The sequence below is a fragment of the Odontesthes bonariensis genome, chromosome 22 (assembly GCF_027942865.1).
Source record: "Odontesthes bonariensis isolate fOdoBon6 chromosome 22, fOdoBon6.hap1, whole genome shotgun sequence".
NCBI classification, from domain to species: Eukaryota; Metazoa; Chordata; class Actinopteri; order Atheriniformes; family Atherinopsidae; genus Odontesthes; species Odontesthes bonariensis.
Window position 1 is genome coordinate 7930539 of NC_134527.1, and position 19154 is coordinate 7949692.

The window sequence follows — 19154 nt, forward strand, 5'->3', positions numbered from 1 at the left end:
ATTTTTCAGGGGTACGTAATTATTTGTGTATACTGGTTGTGTTTCATTTTTATATCACACATTGTGATACAGCTCAGTCTGTTTTCCGTGGTTTTTTTACACTGCTGGAGTTCCTATCATTTTTTCATTCATTTTAAAGGGAAACATCAGATTTAAGCTATTTGTCATTTTCCCTTTGCACACAGCAGCTATTTCTTTTACATGCACATGATATTTCAGTTGTTACGGTTCTGCCATCACTGACAGCATGCTGACGTGCCAAAAATATTACATTTGGCTGGACTGCCTCGTGACTGATGCATTACTTTGAGTCTTATTCAAAAACCCATTTTTACAATATTTCAAGACTGATTTGTTTGCACTTTTTTTGCACTCTTCAAGCAAATGGCTCCCGGGGTAGGTCTCCAACGGTTTAAGTTGATGATTCATACAAACTGATGCTTGATCAAGACAAACAGGTTGGAGTTATGTGAGATTTGTGTCAGCCTCCAAAAAGCCATGGTTTTTACTGCCAACCCATCAATATGAATTTCCTATTGTTGATGAACTGTGCATAATATACAAAGGAAACTCTATGTTCCAAGGTGTATAACGCTGCCTTGAATAGTTTGGACTCTGTAACAGATCTGTTCTGGTTATGAAAACAAGCTACTTGATTCTACGGAAGCCCAGAGCGGCCGTGGTACTTATAAACTTTTTTTCTGATGGTTTTCTCAAGATAACAAGATAATTAATTTAGTTAATTTACCGATGGTTTTCAAGGCCACTTTTTCTCCCCAGTCCCCAGTTCAAAAACTAAAGCGATGAAAATTTGGTCGTCTTGTCCCAGAGGAGGAGGATTTATTGAAATTAATGCAACTGAGGTTAGGAGTGAGCAATGTCGTAGCAGCGGAAGCCATCCACTTTTACTGGAGAGTAAAGCGCCCTGAGAAGTGAGGTCTAAGGTACTGAAGTTGCAGATTATCATGACACTCTGAACCCTCAACCTGCCTACAAGTTAAAAAAGCTACGTTTTTGACCAACATTTGGTTCTGACATTACATTGCACAGATATGTTTGGATTACTTCAGTCAGTACATTTACACGAGGCTTAAAATGTCAATTTCCTGTGTTAGTTTTGATAAGATTATCTCGCTGGCTAATTTTGCAGTATTAACAGTGATTTTTGTTTAAACACTATAAAATGCTTATGATAAAGAAGGAGTCAGAGAAAGTATACCCTCGGGAAGAAGTTGTAGGTGTTTCACAGACATCTTTGCTGCTAGATTGTGTTTTACTTTTTTCCAAGCTTTATCAAAGGAATAACTAATTAGAGAGACTCCTTAAGCCATGTTACATAAACTCTAAAGTGAGTCTACAGCTCACAGTAAAGAGGCGTATTTCTTTCTCAACCCACAGGAGGGTGCTCCTCCCTTATTCCTCCTGGCCGTACAGGAAGTCAGCGCAAATGGTGTTAGAGGTCCTGCAGGCTGCTATCTTCTCTCAGCCAAGGGTGGTAATGGGGTTACAGTGTGCAATTGGCTCCTCTGCCCCTCGAAGCTTACATCAGCCCCGCATCATACCTTTTTAAAGCAGAATCCTAATCTTGCTGCCAGCAGAAACACGGTCTGGCTTTGAAGATTTTTTTTTTCCTCAAAGAAACATAGTTTTTGCCTTTGAAGATGCAATTGTTGTGATTATGTTTATTTCACCCGAATAGACTCAAGTTTTTAAAAGTGTCAGAGAATTGAAATGAAAAGTTGAAAAGTTACATAAGCAACATCATATCTAGGTTATCTATCATTTCAGAAAATTTGTTTTTTTAAATATAAACAGTTCATTTCCATGTTCATATCGCAATCCTGCAAAAAAAATGTAAAAAAATCTTTTTTAACTGGAAGCTCATGACATGTTTATCATAAATGATCTATTATCCCTTAAAGTAATTTTATTAGACTGTGTATGTTTTTATCATTAGTTTTGACCATGAACAGATTACTGAAAAGGCCCACAGGGCTAACTCCCATCAGACCAACAAGTGAGGGGTCCGGTGGTGACGCAGATATAATGCTATATATACATTTAAACTATATAAAATAGAATGAGATGTAAAGTAGACATAAATTAAGAAATGTAAAGTGACCACAAAGAGATGTAATGGCAACACAAAGATGTAAAACCTTTGACATTTGTAGAATAATCAAAATGAGATAAAAAAAAAACATAAAGAGACATAAAACGGCTAAAGAGAGGCATAAGTTTCTGAAAAATAAAAATGAAACACAAGATGATGGGGGTGTGGTGGTGACATAAAGAGACATGAGATGCCAAACACCTTTAAGATACACATTTGGAAACTCACAGGCACAAAGAAAAAGAGAGAATGTGCTTGATGAACCCTAACCCTTACTTAAAAGATTAAAAAGAAAATCAAAAGATACAACATTCTTCTGTGGAAGAACGGTCTCAGGAACTAAAAACCGTCTTCTTAAGCAGAAATAACCTTCTATGTATTTTGCATCTATGTTCAAGTTGCTATGTGTTGTCATTTTCTAATGCTAATCCTTGATAATGTGTCTATCCATTTGAATCGTTGCCACTTCTACTTGATCGTGCTTATAGTGGATGGGTTGATAAAAAAATATTTTGCATATCATTTCAAATCTCTTCCCAAACTCACATATACACAGACTTTCTTTTCTGGAGGTTTTAGAGAACTATTTAGATCTTCGTATTATGACGCCACACAATTGAAAAGAACACCACCCACTTGAAAAGAACACCGCGCCCTGTATGTCAGAGGTTTGAAGAAGACGAGCATAACCTGCTATCGGATTATCATTAATTAGAGTTATTAGCAACCAAAGGCATTGTCAGGAGTTGCCGAGTTTTAATGACTCCACCTCTGATCAGGACGGTTGCGAACACAACACACTGATTTCCAACAGAGGTGCTGTGATTAGGGCTGCAAAAGTGAGCTCCCTTTTTCTTTGAAGAAATGCAGTTACAAACCGCACAGCGAGGCTCTTAGATTAACCGCAACAACTTGCAGACATGAAGAGACGGGATTGATTGATTTTAGCTGGGTGCAAGACAGCTAGCAGGTCATTCAGTCCTGCTGTCTGAGGTGATTTCTGCAGTTAATTTTCCTGTCAAAAAGAGTAAACTAGCCTAATTAGCACAAAAGTTGTGCTTGTTAGAAATTGTGGTGAACCTCAGCCTGGGGGATACAATATAATACCATCCCTTTACGTTCTCATAGCATAAGGGAGGGAGGTGCTGTTAGAAGATGGATTTCCTTGTAGAATGCTGAACAAAATACTAGTCGAGAATTATCAACTAATTTCTATATAACTATGTTATATAACCGCTGTTGTTTCAAGAGCAAAGCAAAGCTAAGAGCAAAATCTTTTCTACTTCTATCTACTGATGTACACCAAGTGTAGCATGATTTAAAATGAAAGAGTTGCAGTACGGTGAAGATAAAGATGGGGAGACTGGATCATTCTACTCTGAATTGGGAATGTGAGAACAACAATGTTATCTGAATGTTTTATTTTCATTTCAGAATGTTTGAGTTGGTAGTGACTTTAGACACCAAAATATGCTCTCTTTATTATAAGAAGGTCTTCAAAATATCAGTTCTATGTTGCAGTTCTTGGAGTATCACATTTCTTAAAAGGCACTTGCCCCTCTTATATCAGTAACATGTATTATTAGCAATTAAAATCCAGCTGCTGGCTCCACATCTTAATGAATCACAAACCAGCATGATTGTGATGAAACACTAACTCAAACTAATGCTAATAACATGGGCAAAAAAAAAAGAGTTGTGAATCTGTCAGTTTTTTGTTTTTTTTTTCATCATCATTGTTTGTTTTCTTTTTTGGGTGAGAGGAGGTCACATGGGAACGTGTATCAGAGAGAATGATTTCAAACCGATCCATTTAATTATGCTAATCCATAAAAACATTCAATCTGTAGCCCTCAAGCATGCTGCCTGTTCATCACTCACAATTTAATACACCAAGGACAAGAAGAAACAAGCATGGAATGAATCAAGGAGATAAATCCACCGCCGTGACTGCTTACCCTGCAGTGAACCCATGAGTTAAAACCTGAATTCTCTGTACACTACATGCTTTGATTGTGTTCTGTGTCACGTGGACACTGACAAGTTGTCTGTGTGCTTAATTGGTAACTGATAAACTTGACTTTATATTGCTTTTTCTGTCAAGCCTAAAGAGCTGAAGTCAGAAAGTTCTGTTTTTTTGGATCAAACACCTTTGCTAAACCGTGTATTCCTAAGACATTGGTAATAGAAAGGAAGAGGGTGGGGGTGAAGCGCAAGCTAATAATCCTCGCAGACAGATGATGTGAAAAATGAACTGCCTTTTATGAGGTAAGGTCTACGACTGTGTGAGCTCATTTTACAATAATATGCAGCAGACAGTCTGCTGGTGTGCATCATGACTTTTGGCAGTGCAGTCTAAGTGATCAGGTGAGGGGAGGTTTCTAGTTTGTGTCACCATGTGCTCTGCTGAAGTCATGTGTATATGATAATTGGCTATAATATACATTAGTAATGAGTTAACCAAAGACAGACAACAGGGCGAAAGAGGAAGCTCCAGTGGACAGCTGTGTTGATGAACAAATGCTGAGTGAATGGCCACAATTATGATAAGAATAATTAGAATAAATAATGAAGACTTGGCTTTCATAATGTTTATTGTAGGTTTCTAGGCCCATGAGGCTCAAAGGGTATACAGATCTGAATCTATATGATGGTATATGATGGTCCAGAATACTATGCCCTGGAGTTGAAAACAAACTGTGCCCATCTGACACTTCAGAAACAGTATTGCTTTCATTCTGCAAAAGTAATTTGACACTGGAGAATTGATAGGTTAATGTGAAGCATAGTTTAAGTGTCAATGTTTGTTATTTAAACATAGAAAGATGAGCCGGGGTTCATAAAAACATTCAGAAGCTGTGTCCAGTAAATTCATCCTTTATTCAATTCAACACATAAGCATTTATTTTCCTATTCTAGCTATTCATTACTTGCACATAGGGGACCTTTGCTTTAATTTGTCTTGCACTCAGAGGGCAAAGGGCAGGTGTTGGAGGAGAAAACAATCTGTTCTGCTGCAAAACGGATCAATTGACCTTTTTATCACTGGCTTTGTATACTCTGATCTGAGTGTAGGAAGCTTGTGAGTGTGCAGCTGGAAAAAAAACAAAGCAATCTCAGATAGGTTATGTGTAAATTCATGTTCTTGTGTAAAATGGTAAAAGCAGCGTGTACCATGTTTGATCATTGCTCTGAACTCACCCTCTGGGTATGAAGCCAACCCATATAAACCACAGAGAAACCTTCATTTCATATAACTACAGTATTGCACCCATCATTTTCTTTTTTATTAAGTGTCACAAAACATTCAATAAACTTCCACTGAATGGAAGGAAGTCTTAACATCTTCTGGTTGTGTGATAGCCCTAAACCAGGTGTATATTATGAGGTCAGCTTACACACATAAAGTCTGACTTATCCCTTTATTTTTGTGGGCTCCTTATATGTGTGAGGAAGCCTTATATGGTAAACGAGAGCCCGTAGACAGAAAGATAGACAGCAGATGAAAGCAAAGTATGTGTAAAGGCTTATTCATTCCATTGGGTGACCTCACCTCACCTGCATGATTCTGCATGAAATAAAATCAGGTTTGTTGTCTGTTCCTCTGGCTGTAACTGACTACAAGTAAGGAACACAGTGAACTTAAACCACATAGTGCCAAGTGCAAAAGCCAACAAAAAGCTAGTTGAACAAAATAAAAATATAAATCATGACAGATAAAGATATACATCATAATGGGTACATCATGACAGAGATAGAATAATAACCCAGTCGTGATCATAGAGATAATGGAATAAGATTCCAAGAATTGGCTTTCATTATTAGAAAGTTTAAATACAAACAAAAAGCAGATACTTGTTCAATGAGGTTGGGTTGTTTTTTTCTACACCAATGTACAACAGCCTTCCCAGTATTTGTTTCCTCCAAGAAAAACCTGCTTTGACTCGATGAGAAATGGACTCTGAACCCAGTCTCCAGAAAAATAGGGTGTTCTTTTTTTGGTTAACGTAGGTTTTCATGTTTATTAAACTCATGCAACTCTTTCTAAATACATTATACCCTGGCAACTGGGCTGGTATAAAAGCCCAAAGCATGTATTTTACCTTAACTCAAACTAGGTGGTTTATGTTCTAACCTTATCCCAGTAATTTGTATATATATAACAGGGATATTGACAGTATAACTCAAGAACAAGAACGGTTTTGTGCTGGAGTTGAGCACAGGTCACATGAAGTGGCCTGGTGACTGGGTTTTTAAGTCTGCAGTGTCTCTGAAGGTGTCCTGTGGTGTCAAGCAGCACAATTCTTGAAGCAGATCAAATCATCAGAATAACATGGGGTAGTGAAAGGAAGACTGTGCAATAAGAAGCCAAGCTTATAAAAAGAAAATGACCTAAAGATTACTTATGCAACAGATATAATGCATTGCGTACTGATTGCTGTTGAATGAATCACCAACAGCTGGGTGGAATCTCCATACTGGTCCGTTCAGACCTTCCCTTTACCTGAATTCTTTTACCCCTCTGTCATTGGTTATCTAAATAATCCAGATTTGTTACACCAGCATGTTTAGGTGCCTGATAAGCATGAAGGTAACTCCCTGACCGATGTTAGCCTCAGCCGGTTTTCACTAAATAATCAAGTAAGATTAAGATAGATTAAGATTATTTTATTGTCATGTAGTCACACAAAATGACTACTCTGCATTTGACCGATCCAAGCTGGCACCTGTTGAACACACACATGCACATGCACAGTGTCACACACTCATGGAGACAAATGCTATACACTGGAGTGGTGGGCAGCCAATCACAGCGCCTGGGGAGCATGGGGGTATGGTGCCTTGCTCAAGAGCACCTCAGCCGTGGCACTGACACCCCTCCAGCTGTCAGTCCACCAATCATTTTGAGCGGGGAGAGTGGCAATCAAACCACCAACCTTCCGGTTCTTGGATGACCCACTCTAACCTCTGAGCCATGGCCGCCCAACGTATTTCCACTCTGTTACGGTTAGTGTAAATCATGATTTGGAAATTTCTCTAAAACTATTCGATGCTAAAGGGGGTAATATACAACATTACATACATTATGTATTACATTGTACATACATTACAAGCCATATCAACAAAGGACATTTTCGTTTGCAGTAAATGAACAATGTGAAAAAAATCATAATGACAACTTTATTTCATAAGACAGCAAATGATTTCTATTCCTAGTTCTAATCCTATGTTCCATGTCCCATGTTCCACTGCTGGTACATTCCTTAAATATTGTGTTGCCAGTAGTGACAGACTGGAACACCAATCCTATCTAATTGTTACCGTGAGAAGATCAAGCTGTCTGAAATGAGCTATGCATCAAGTATGCAGAAATTCAGCTCAGATGACACACTCACTCACACTTATCACAAATACTGACATGTAAGATAAACATTTTCCTACAGCAACGTATGGTACGATGTGACACACCCCACAAAAAGCACATTCAGCACAGTATACTGGCTTCCCATTAAAGGACAGAATTAAACGATTAACCAAAATTATGAAAAAAGGCCAATACATAACCAAAGTATCAAGAAAATAAATAATTGTGTTTGTCTTGATATAGATTAGTTAAAGGAGTTTGCTTTTCAGAAAAAAACTTATCAGTCACATTATCAGAGTCCAGATCCACTTCAGAATCAGGCTACCTGTGTAATTGATTAATTCAGTGGTGGCATAATAGCTTTTTTAATCAAAGTAATCACAGGCTATTTTGCCCTCATTTTTTATAGGGTCAGAATTTATTATTTTTTTACCCAGCCTCAGAATTTTGACCCTTTACTTTGGAAATATTGCTGTTCACAATAATAATGAGTTATTGGCTTCTTACTACATCTCTCTTGCTCAGATTTACAGTAAAGGGGTAAAATCAATCTCTAACCAATCATCAGCAACGATTCAGCTAAGCTACTGTTGGCCTTCTTTTTAGCCCAAAGCTTACCAAAACTATTTAAGATGGACGGAAGCACAGTGGAAAACTGTTCAGCAGTCTGACAAATCAAATTTTTTTAAAACACAGCGCTGCATGGTGGTGTGGTGGTTAACACTGTCACCTCAGAGCCTTTCAAATCCCAGCTGGGGCCTCTTTGCATAGAGTTTGCATGTTCTCTGTATGCATCTGTGGGTTCTCTCCAAGTCCTCAGACAGTAAAAAAAAAAATGTGCATGTTATATTAATTGGTGATTCTAAATGATCCTTGAGTGAGAGGGACAGCATGGTAGTTTGGCATGTCTTGCATGTTGAACAATGGCTTCCCTGTGTGTTGATTGGTTTAAATCAAAGGTTCCTAACAAAACAGCTGTATGTGCTCCTGTCTGAGTAGGAACAGGCTGTTCTAATTTTCCTTTCTTGGTCCCAAAACACAAGTTCTGCATGTATCCAAATTCAAAATTGTATTTGTGTAGAGAAAACAGGTTTAAGGAGATTGAAACTGGATTGCAGCTTTATGATGAAAGACTGCTCTAAAGGAAAAGCTCTCCGACTCCACCTCTCATTCAGCAGATCTGTGGGTGGCAGGACATCAACAAAGGAGCTTAATTCCATTGGTTAAACTCTACTCTCATGCAATGTGATGTCAGAGAAGGTGTTGCCTCATTCCGAAACTCAAAACCCAGACTCCCAAGAGAGCAGAGACAGACTGCCGCCTCGGTTCTTCCTTTTCCTCTCTCACTGATTTGCTCTACCATCTGTAAGTATAAAAAAGTACCACTTTGGGTTTGAGGGGTTCGTGTTTCACAGGGCTGTTTGTTTCTTTGTGTAAAATGTAGTTTTTGACTGATGTTTCATCTACTCAGAAGCTTTTTTTTATATTGTCTTTTTTTTCTCCCTTTAGATCATTCTGATTCATTCAACAGATTTACACATCTGCAACGTGAAAATGAGTTGCACAAGGTAGGTTACTGTTCTCACTAAAATGTTTTTTTAAGTATGTCACATTGCCATAAATTGCAAAGGGGATCTTTTAAAAAAAAAAAAACCTTTGTGTTTCTCCTTTTCAGAGTTCTTCAAGATCTTAGTCGCCATCAGTCAGCTGTAACACAAGCTGAGCTGGCCATGTGTCTGAGACTGGGTCAGAGGCAGCCTCTTTATCAACTACTGTCCATATCAACTCTAAAGCCCAAGCAGCGTCCCTGGCAGCCAACAGTCGGTAAACACAAGACCAGCCTTCACTCCATGCATCTCTCTGCCTCTTTGTCCTCATCGCTGACCATGTCTCGGGTGCCCTCAAAGCTGCGGAGTTGTTTCCGCAGGAACAGCGGCGGTGGGAACAAGAAACGTGTGGTGTTTGCAGACGCCATAGGATTGGAACTCACCGCTATACATCTGTTCAACCCTGAGCCGTCCTCCCCCACATCTGCCCCAGGGATGGGACCCTCTCCAGCTCAACGTCAAGACCAACAGTCAACTTCAAGCAAAATACTGTGCCACAAGATGCAGCTGGGTCTCCCTCAGTCCACACAAGACTTTAAAACCTTTCTTGCATCTCAGCGGGAGAGGATCGTCCAGCTTGAGAGCTGCAGCATTTCAGAGCACAGCCTAAGCGGCAAAGTGTGTGTCTCCCACGTTAGCACCAAAAAGGTTGTTCATATAAGGATGACTTTTGACTCTTGGAAGACTCATTATGACATTCCCTGCAAGTTCTTGCAGCATCAGCGGTGCAGTGGTTTAGATGTGGATGTTTTTTCCTTTGACATAAACTTACCCCAGAACATTGATCCAAAAGAGCGATGTGAGTTTTTCGTCTTATTCAGACCAGGACCTGGCTCTACGCACCACTGGGATGACAACAGGGGGCAGAATTACAGAGTGTGCATGGAAAAAGATGAATCAAGTGCGAGCCAAGGTAACACTAATCATTGTGACCCCACATTTTCAAAGCAACAACCACTGGCCTGGCCACAAGTGTCTGCTTGTATCCAAAATTCTGGCAATCTCCAGTATCTTAACAGGTGGTTGTCCAGCAGAGCATAGTGGAAAGATCCTTGCTGAAATAAGTAGATCAGTGAACTTGATGTAAACATTTTTTTTTAACATGCCTGAGTTATGATATAATTATGTTAATATTGTAAATAATGACTCTCTTAAAAGTCTGTGTTGGATTGTCTGAAACATAACTCACACTCCTGAGCCGAACCAACCTGCTAAAATATGAATATTCTGAATAAATTATTATATTTAAAAAGAAAATTCTGTGTTTCTCTTTTCTGCTGAATTATATGAAAAACCCTTTTCACTCATGGAGCCCTGCAGCCTTGGTTACACTGAAATATATACATACTGTAGCAGGACATATAAGCCATGATCAAGATGCCAAGGGGAGAAATTATTCAGAGTACATACCAATTTTCTCCAAGCATGTACACAGATGAGTAACTTGGCACTGGGGCACAAACTGTCTCAATGGAACCGCCTGTTCCTGGCACTCCCTTACCTTGCATGTTGAGAATTTTTATATGTTGCGCTGTACACAACTGGTTTGGCAAAGAGCAGGTAACCATGGCAACATCTAGGACAGCATGCATTTGGGTTGATGCATCGGGTTGTGTTTACATGCAAGGGTGGAGTCACCAATTGGTGCTTTGGCAACCACAGTGGGAAAGCGTCTGTCTTTGCTACTTTTGTTCCACTCCTTCTTAACCCTCATAGGGTCTTCGGGTGGACCCATTTTCAGTTTTTAGCTTAATAAAAATGATACAAATAATTATTTTTTCAAACTAAGATTCATTGGCCTTGGCTCATTTTCTGTGAGGAACATAAATCAGAAAAATAATTCAATGACCCCCCCTGTATACTCCCCCTTCACATTTACATTACATACAGGGTCTTCGGGTCCACTGGACCCGGGGCTAGTGAAAGTGTGGAAATTATAGGTCCTGTGCACCCATATTTTCCCTTACTCCTCTCTGGGCCTCTGTGTGTGTGTGTATGTTGGTAATTTACCAACTTTGTTGCAAAATTAGAGCACCCAACACTGTCTGAACCCAGATTCCCACACATTTTACCCTCTGTCTTGCGGGAACCAATCTTGGGGACCTGACACTATAAATAGCTCTGTCAGCGTGGTTCCATACCACAACTGATCAAGACGGCAAAGTGACTCTCTGTTCAGGCTGCCTTACAGTTGATAGTTGAAGAGACAGAGGGGTTTTGATAGTGATGCAGAGGAAGTAGAATTTGAGGATCACCCGAAATGATCATGGACCATAATGCCACAAAAGGAGGGGTGGATAACCTCAATAAGCTGGTGACTGCCTACAGCTGCAAACAGAAGACCCTACGATGGCCTCTGGTGATATTCTTTGATATGTTGGATATCTCCTTGTACAACACCTTCGTCATTTGGATGTCACTGAGCCCAGAGTAGAATGGGGGAAAGCTGCAGAAGAGGCGTCTCTTTCTTGAGGAATTGGGGAAAATGTTGGTGAGACCTCAGATTGAGAGAAGACGACATCTTCCAAGAACCCCAATCTCTGCAGCCATTGTGAGGAGGATTCAGGGGGAAGATGACGGTGCCACATCCTCCCAAATTACAGAACCACCATCTGCAGAGCCTGAGGTAAGTGTTTGATGCTGTTTTTTTTTTTTTTTTTTATTTATTTGTATAGCACATTTCATGTACAAACAGTTCAAAGTGCTTTACATAAAATAAAAGCATTGCAGCAGGGAGTGCAAGAAGCATTAAAAATACATAAAATAATATAAAGAGAAACAAATAAAATCATTTAAATGAATTTAAAATCAGGCAACAGTCTAGATAAGTTAAAAGATATTTCATGCATAGACACATGAGAAAAGAAATGTTTTTAACCTGGATTTAAAAATGTCTACATTTGGTGAAAGTTTAATCTCCACTGGCAGTTTGTTCCACTTATTTGCAGCATAACAGCTAAATGCTGCTTCTCCATGTTTAGTCTGGACTCTGGACTGGACCAGCTGACCTGAGTCCTTGGATCTAAGAGCTCTGCTGGGTTTATATTCTCTGAACATATCACAGATGTATTTTGGGCCTAAACCGTTCTGGGATTTGTAAACCATCAGCAGGCTTTTAAAATCTATTCTATGACTGACTGGAAGCCAGTGTAAAGATTTTAAAACTGGTGTGATGTGTTCAGATCTCTTAGTCCGGGTTAAAACTCTAGCAGCAGCGTTCTGGATGAGCTGCAGATGTTTAATGCTCTTTTTGGGAAGTCCAGTTAAAAGAGCATTACAGTAATCGAGTCTACTGGAGATGAATGCATGGATGAGTTTCTCCTGGTCTTTTTGGGAGAGGAAACCTTTAATTCTGTTGATATTTCTGAGGTGGTAAAAAGCTGCCTTGGTGACAGCTTTGATGTGGCTGCTGAAAGTCAGATCTGAGTCTATCAACACTCCGAGGTTACGAACTTGGTCAGTGATTATAAGGTCCCGAGTCTCAAGATATGTACCAACGCTGACCCTCTTCTCTTTGCTACCAAACAGAATGATCTCAGTTTTGTCTTCATTTAATTGTAGAAAATTCTCTCTCATCCAGGTGTTTACTTCCTCCAGACACTGACACAGAACGTCAGCTGGGCTGCAGTCGTCCGGTGACAGAGACACATAAAGTTGTGTATCGTCTGCATAACTGTGATAATTGATGTTAAAATTCTGCAATATCTGACCCAAAGGGAGCATATACAAGTTAAACAGAAGAGGTCCAAGAATTGACCCCTGGGGGACTCCACAAGTCATGGCCACTCGCTCAGATTCATAGCTGCCAATAGTAACAAAATAACTCCGGCCTTCTAAGTAGGACCTGAACCAGTTAAGGACCGCTCCAGAAAGTCCAACCCAGTTTTCCAGCCTGTGCAACAGGATTCTGTGATCTACAGTATCAAACCCAGCGCTGAGGTCCAACAGAACCAGGACTGAAACATTACCAGAATCAGTATTCAACCTAATGTCGTTTAACACTTTGACCAGAGCTGTTTCAGTGCTGTGATGACGTCTGAAGCCTGATTGAAACTTATCAAGACTTCCACTTTCATTCAGAAAGTCGTTGAGCTGGTTAAATACAACTTTCTCAATAATCTTGGATATAAAAGAGAGGTTAGAGACAGGTCTGTAGTTGTTCATCATAGAGGCATCTAGAGTTCTCTTCTTTAGGAGTGGCTTAATGGCAGCTGTCTTTAGTGACTTGGGAAAAATGCCTGATGCCAGTGAGCTGTTAACTATTCGTAGGAGATCACTTTCTACTGAGGTAAAAACAGTTTTTAAAAAGTCGGATGGTATTATGTCCAGAGAACAAGTTGTTGATTTCAGCTGCCGAACTGTTTCCTCTAGGATTTTTAAATCAACATTATTAAATTGTGACATAACGTCAGAGTTATTTCTAGGTTTTAGACACAGATTAGTTTTCTTGTTTGTCTGTGTTGCGTGAATGTTTTGTCTAATTGTTTTGATTTTTTGGCTAAAAAAGTGGGCAAATTCGTTGCATTTCTCAGTGGAGAGGAGGTCTGGGTTTGACTGTTTAGGAGGATTTGTGAGTTTTTCAACCATAGCAAACAGAGTTCGAGAATTGTTGACATTCTTATTAATCATTTCAGATAAATGCAGCTGTCTGGCCTTGCACAGCTCATTGTTATAACTACGCAGGTTTTCTTTATATAGCTCATAGTGAATCTGAAGCTTTGTTTTCCTCCTATTTACGTTCAGCTTTCCTGCATTCTCTTTTCAGATTTTTGACCGTAGTGGTGTTTCTCCATGGGGTTTTCTGTTTGATCAAGGTGCTCTTGAGTCTTATCGGTGCAACAGCTTCCATTACATTAAAAATTTTCAAGTTAAAATGATCCAGCATTCCTTCAACCGACTCTGCGCTCATTGTTGGTAACATAACTATGGCCTCCCTTAACTGAGCACTTGTTTTCTCATTGATAAACCTCTTCTTAACTGAGAAGCTGGTTGTTTGAACATTCTGAGTAATATGTAAATCAAATAAAATACAAAAATGGTCAGACAAGGCCAAATCAGTAACAACAACAGAAGAAATATCAACACCTTTAGAAATGACCAGGTCCAGAATGTGACCTCGAAAGTGGGTAGGTTCTGTTACATGCTGCCACAAACCAAACATGTCCAGCACAGAAGAAAATTCTTTGGCAGTACCATCCGTCATATTATCCATGTGAATGTTAAAATCCCCGGTCAAGATAAAATGGTTAAAATCAGTCGAAATAACAGACAATAATTCAGAAAAATCATCAATAAAACTTGCACAGTATCCTGGAGATCTGTAAATGATTAAGAACAGGATTTTAGGAACACCCTTTAAAATAAAACTCAGATATTCAAAAGAAGTGAAATCACCAAATGATATCTCTTTACACTGGAATGTATCTTTAAAGAAGGCAGCCTCCCCCCCACCTTTCCTCCCATTTCGGCATTTATCCATAAAACTAAAGTTTGGGGGAGCTGCTTCATTAAGAACAGTAGCACTTGTGCTCTCTGTTAACCATGTTTCTGTCAGAAAAAGAAAATCTAAATTGTGTGAAATTATGAAGTCATTAACTAACAGTGACTTATTGGACAGAGATCTAATATTAAGTAAGGCTAGCTTTGTGGAGTTTACAGTGGTCTCTGTTGTATTCTGAGTTGTACGTGGTGCCGATAACAGATTAGATAAATTCACCCAGCAGGTTGACTGTTTTCGATTCCTTCTTTTACTAACTAATACAGGAATCCTATTGGGCCCCAGCTTGTTCTCAGAACAGCTGTCAGAAGTCGGACTTCTATAGCAGGGACCCTGAACACATCATGGCATGGTAGCTTTGGTTTGAACAGTGCTATCTTTGTTTTGAACTCTGGGTGTTGTGCTGCTCCTTGAACATCCTGCACATCCCCTTGTGTCCTGCTCTGCCAGGACAGATGATGTAAGAGGAGGAGGAGGGGGTGCCCTGCGTTTCTCGGTTGATGGTGGTCGCTGGAGTCCTGGCTGGGATAGAGACATCCTTTTGAGACCTTGGATGATGTGGAGTAAAGGGTCTGGTGAGGGGGGGGGGGGGGGGGGGGGGGCTGGGGGTTGTTTGCCTCGCTGCTGTGTCCTTCAGTCTAATCTGTACAGTCATGTTTGGGTTTGCCGTCCCAACAGCATGACGTAAATGTGCACCAAGTAATCTGCATCCAGTTCGATTGGGATGCACGCCATCAGGTCTGAAACGCTCCTTACAGTTCCAAAAGATATTAAAGTTATCAATGAACTTAATCCCATGGGCGATGCATGCATTTGACAACCATGTGTTCAGGCCAAGAAGTCTGCTGAAAAGTTCAATTCCTTTACCCACAGTAGGAATAGGGCCAGAAATGGAGACCCTATGTGCTCCATAGTGACACAGTCTCTCAAACAGCAGAGAAAAATCCTTCTTCAAGATCTCAGAGCCAGTCTTCCTTCTCAGAATATCAAAAGACCCTGTATGGACAATGATCCTCGTTGCAGTATAATAATTCATATTTCTGAGAGGGAGAAGTGTTAGTAAAGATCCTTATCTTTTCATTATTCTAGATGGCCGGCAACAACAAAAAGAAGCGCTGTGAAGTGTGTGGACCCAAGAAGGACAGAAAAACACATTATAAATGCACCCAGTGCAAGAAGTACATATGCAATACACACACACAGTGAAACTCTGCCCCCATGTGTGGTATAGTCTGGTATGAAAATAGTCGTGTTCAATGGGGCTAATGTGTTGTTCAGACAGATGTTATGTGTAAACTGACCTAACTAGGTTGCATTTCTAATGAAATTCAAATAAATAATACTTGCTTCATTTGTACATTTGTTGATTACTTTCCAGTTCTCCCTTTTTTATGATGCATTCCTTATTTTGTTACATTTTAATAAGAAAATGAACAAAAACGAGTGGCATTTTTATTCATAAATTTAATTTAACAAAGGGAAAGGGAAAAAATGTAACATATGTGTTGTTTATAATACTTGCAATTGGGATAGAGTAAACATCTGCAGAGTATTTTAACAAAAAAAGATTTGATTATGTTGAATTAAAAGCCTCAAATAGCAATGGGTCCACCAGACCTAGCAGGACTCCCTGTGTAACAAAAAGACGAGGACCCTATAAGGGTTAATCACTTCCCTTTCAAACAGGTTTGTTCTTCAGTTTTTTTATCATCTGGGCCTCTGTGCCCCTGGCTTTCACTTTTTGTCAAGCGCCAAAGGTAAGTCGCATGAGCTGAACTGTTGCACACGTGCTGTTTGCACGTGCAGGTTTCCACACCCTGTACTTTAAAGCACGTTTTTGTTGTTGGTTTTATGTGTTGGATTTTCCCTCTCTCCACTTCAAAAGAAGCCAAAAAATAAATAAATCACAAATTGAATTTTAATTCTCTTTGTTTTATTTCAGAGTGCAAGTTGGACACTTTTCATGATGTTAAGGTATGCTCACTCCATGCATCTCTCTGCCTCTTCGTCCTCATCGCTGACCATGTCTCGGGTGCCCTCAAAGCTGCGGAGTTGTTTCCGCAGGAACAGCGGCGGTGGGAACAAGAAACGTGTGGTGTTTGCAGACGCCATAGGATTGGAACTCACCGCTATACATCTGTTCAACCCTGAGCCGTCCTCCCCCACATCTGCCCCAGGGATGGGACCCTCTCCAGCCCAACGTCAAGACCAACAGTCAACTTCAAGCAAAATACTGTGCCACAAGATGCAGCTGGGTCTCCCTCAGTCCACACAAGACTTTAAAACCTTTCTTGCATCTCAGCGGGAGAGGATCGTCCAGCTTGAGAGCTGCAGCATTTCAGAGCACAGCCTAAGCGGCAAAGTGTGTGTCTCCCACGTTAGCACCAAAAAGGTTGTTCATATAAGGATGACTTTTGACTCTTGGAAGACTCATTATGACATTCCCTGCACGTTCTTGCAGCATCAGTGGTGCAGTGGTTTAGATGTGGATGTTTTTTCCTTTGACATAAACTTACCCCAGAACATTGATCCAAAAGAGCGATGTGAGTTTTTCGTCTTATTCAGACCAGGACCTGGCTCTACGTACCACTGGGATGACAACAGGGGGCAGAATTACAGAGTGTGCATGGAAAAAGATGAATCAAGTGCGAGCCAAGGTAACACTAATCATTGTGACCCCACATTTTCAAAGCAACAACCACTGGCCTGGCCACAAGTGTCTGCTTGTATCCAAAATTCTGGCAATCTCCAGTATCTTAACAGGTGGTTGTCCAGCAGAGCATAGTGGAAAGATCCTTGCTGAAATAAGTAGATCAGTGAACTTGATGTAAACATTTTTTTTTAACAGACCTGAGTTATGATATAATTATGTTAATATATTTAAATAATGACTCTCTTAAACGTCTGTGTTGGATTGTCTGAAACATAACTCACACTCCTGAGCCGAACCAACCTGCTAAAATATGAATATTCTGAATAAATTATTATATTTAAAAAGAAAATGCTGTGTTTCTCTTTTCTGCTGAATTATATGAAAAACCCTTTTCACTCATGGAGCCCTGCAGCCTTGGTTACACTGAAATATATACATACTGTAGCAGGACATATAAGCCATGATCAAGATGCCTAGGTGAGAAATTATTCAGAGTACATACCAATTTTCTCCAAGCATGTACACAGATGAGTAACTTGGCACTGGGGCACAAACTGTCTCAATGGAACCGCCTGTTCCTGGCACTCCCTTACCTTGCATGTTGGGATTTTTTACATCTTGTGCTGTACACAACTGGTTTGGCAAAGAGCAGGTAACCATGGCAACATCTGTCACAGCATGGATTTGGGTTGACGCATGGGATTGTGTTTACATGCAAGGGTGGAGTCACCAACGAGTACTTTGGCAACCACAGTGGGAAAGCGTCTGTCTTTGCTTCTCTTGTTCCTCTCCTTCTTAATCACTTCCCTTTCAAACAGGTTTGTTCTTCAATTTTTTATCATCTGGGCCACTGTGTCCCTGGCTTTCACTTTTTGGCAATCGCCAAAGTCTCGTGAGCTGAAAGTTGCACATGTGCTGTTTGCACGTGCAAGTTTCCACTTTAAAGCCAAAAAATGAATAAATCACAAATTGAATTTTAATTCTCTTTGTTTTATTTCAGAGTGCAAGTTGGACACTTTTCAGTATGTTAAGGAAGTGTCTTGATTCTTGAAATAAGGCATGCCGCATTTAGAACCATACGGTCATTTGAGAAACAATACACCATCTTCAAATTCAAATGTTTCATACAAAGACACATAATAACAATAAAAATAATAATTATAACTTCTGGTCCTCACCAGGTCTTAATTTTAGGTAAATACAACCTCAAACAAACAACTGCACATGACATGTAACACCATATCATGATTTACTCATCAAAACCAAAATGCAGAGGCCGTGTGTGAAAAGTGCACCCCTGCTGCTACTGTGGGGATTCAGTGGGTAGGAAGCAGCCATGTGATTCTATTCAAATGTATTTCTACAAAATAGCACCTCTATAAAAGCAGAAGTTTTGGCAGTTTGTTGTTCTAGAACATTCAGGTGTGTGTTCACTTAATGCCAAGAAGGAAAAACATCAGCAATGATCTTAGAAGATCAGCTGTTGCAGCTCATTAATCTGGGAAGGTTCAGAAGGCCATTTTCAAACAATTTAGAGTCTATCATTCTAAAGTGAGAAAGATTATTCACAAGTGGAAATCATTCAAGACAGCTCCCAATGTTCCCAGGAGTGGACGTCGCAGAAAGTTCACCCAAAGGTCAGACAGTGCAGTGCTCAGAGAAATTGTATAAAAACCAAGAGCTACATCTCAGACTCTACAGGCCTCAGTTATCATTTTAAATGTTAAAGTTCATGACAGTACAATTAGAAAAAGACTGAACAAATATGAATTGTTTGGGAGGGTTGCAGGAGAAAGCCTTCTCTGTGAAAGGAACAGCACACCTTGGGTTTGCAAAGTTTCATCTGAACAAAACCACAGGACTTCTTGACCAATGTCCTTTGGACAAACAAGACAAAATAGACATGTTTGGCCGTAATG

At 39.9% G+C, this 19154-nt stretch overlaps 2 protein-coding genes across 2 annotated transcripts; both read left to right on the forward strand.

Moving 5' to 3' along the window:
* The first annotated feature begins 8757 nt into the window (after positions 1 to 8757).
* LOC142372582 (protein phosphatase 1 regulatory subunit 3C-like) lies at positions 8758 to 10342 on the forward strand. The gene is made up of 3 exons (XM_075455519.1): positions 8758 to 8843; positions 8988 to 9046; positions 9154 to 10342. Exons 2-3 carry the CDS (start codon positions 9033 to 9035, stop codon positions 10124 to 10126), a joined length of 987 nt encoding a protein of 328 aa, XP_075311634.1. The 5' UTR covers positions 8758 to 8843; positions 8988 to 9032; the 3' UTR covers positions 10127 to 10342.
* A 1228-nt stretch (positions 10343 to 11570) lies between these two features.
* Positions 11571 to 17432, forward strand: LOC142373316 (protein phosphatase 1 regulatory subunit 3C-like). The gene is made up of 2 exons (XM_075456518.1): positions 11571 to 11711; positions 16525 to 17432. The coding sequence occupies exons 1-2, from the start codon at positions 11571 to 11573 to the stop codon at positions 17365 to 17367; spliced, it is 984 nt and encodes a 327-aa protein (XP_075312633.1). The 3' UTR covers positions 17368 to 17432.
* Positions 17433 to 19154: the final 1722 nt, after the last annotated feature.

Excerpts from the sequence above, each read along its gene's own strand:
- LOC142373316 (XM_075456518.1), top strand. The coding sequence starts at position 11,571 with ATGTTGGTGAGACCTCAGATTGAGAGAAGACGACATCTTCCAAGAACC. Across the intron at positions 11,712-16,524 it reads CACCATCTGCAGAGCCTGAG|AGTGCAAGTTGGACACTTTT; the intron begins GTAAGTGTTTGA and ends GTTTTATTTCAG.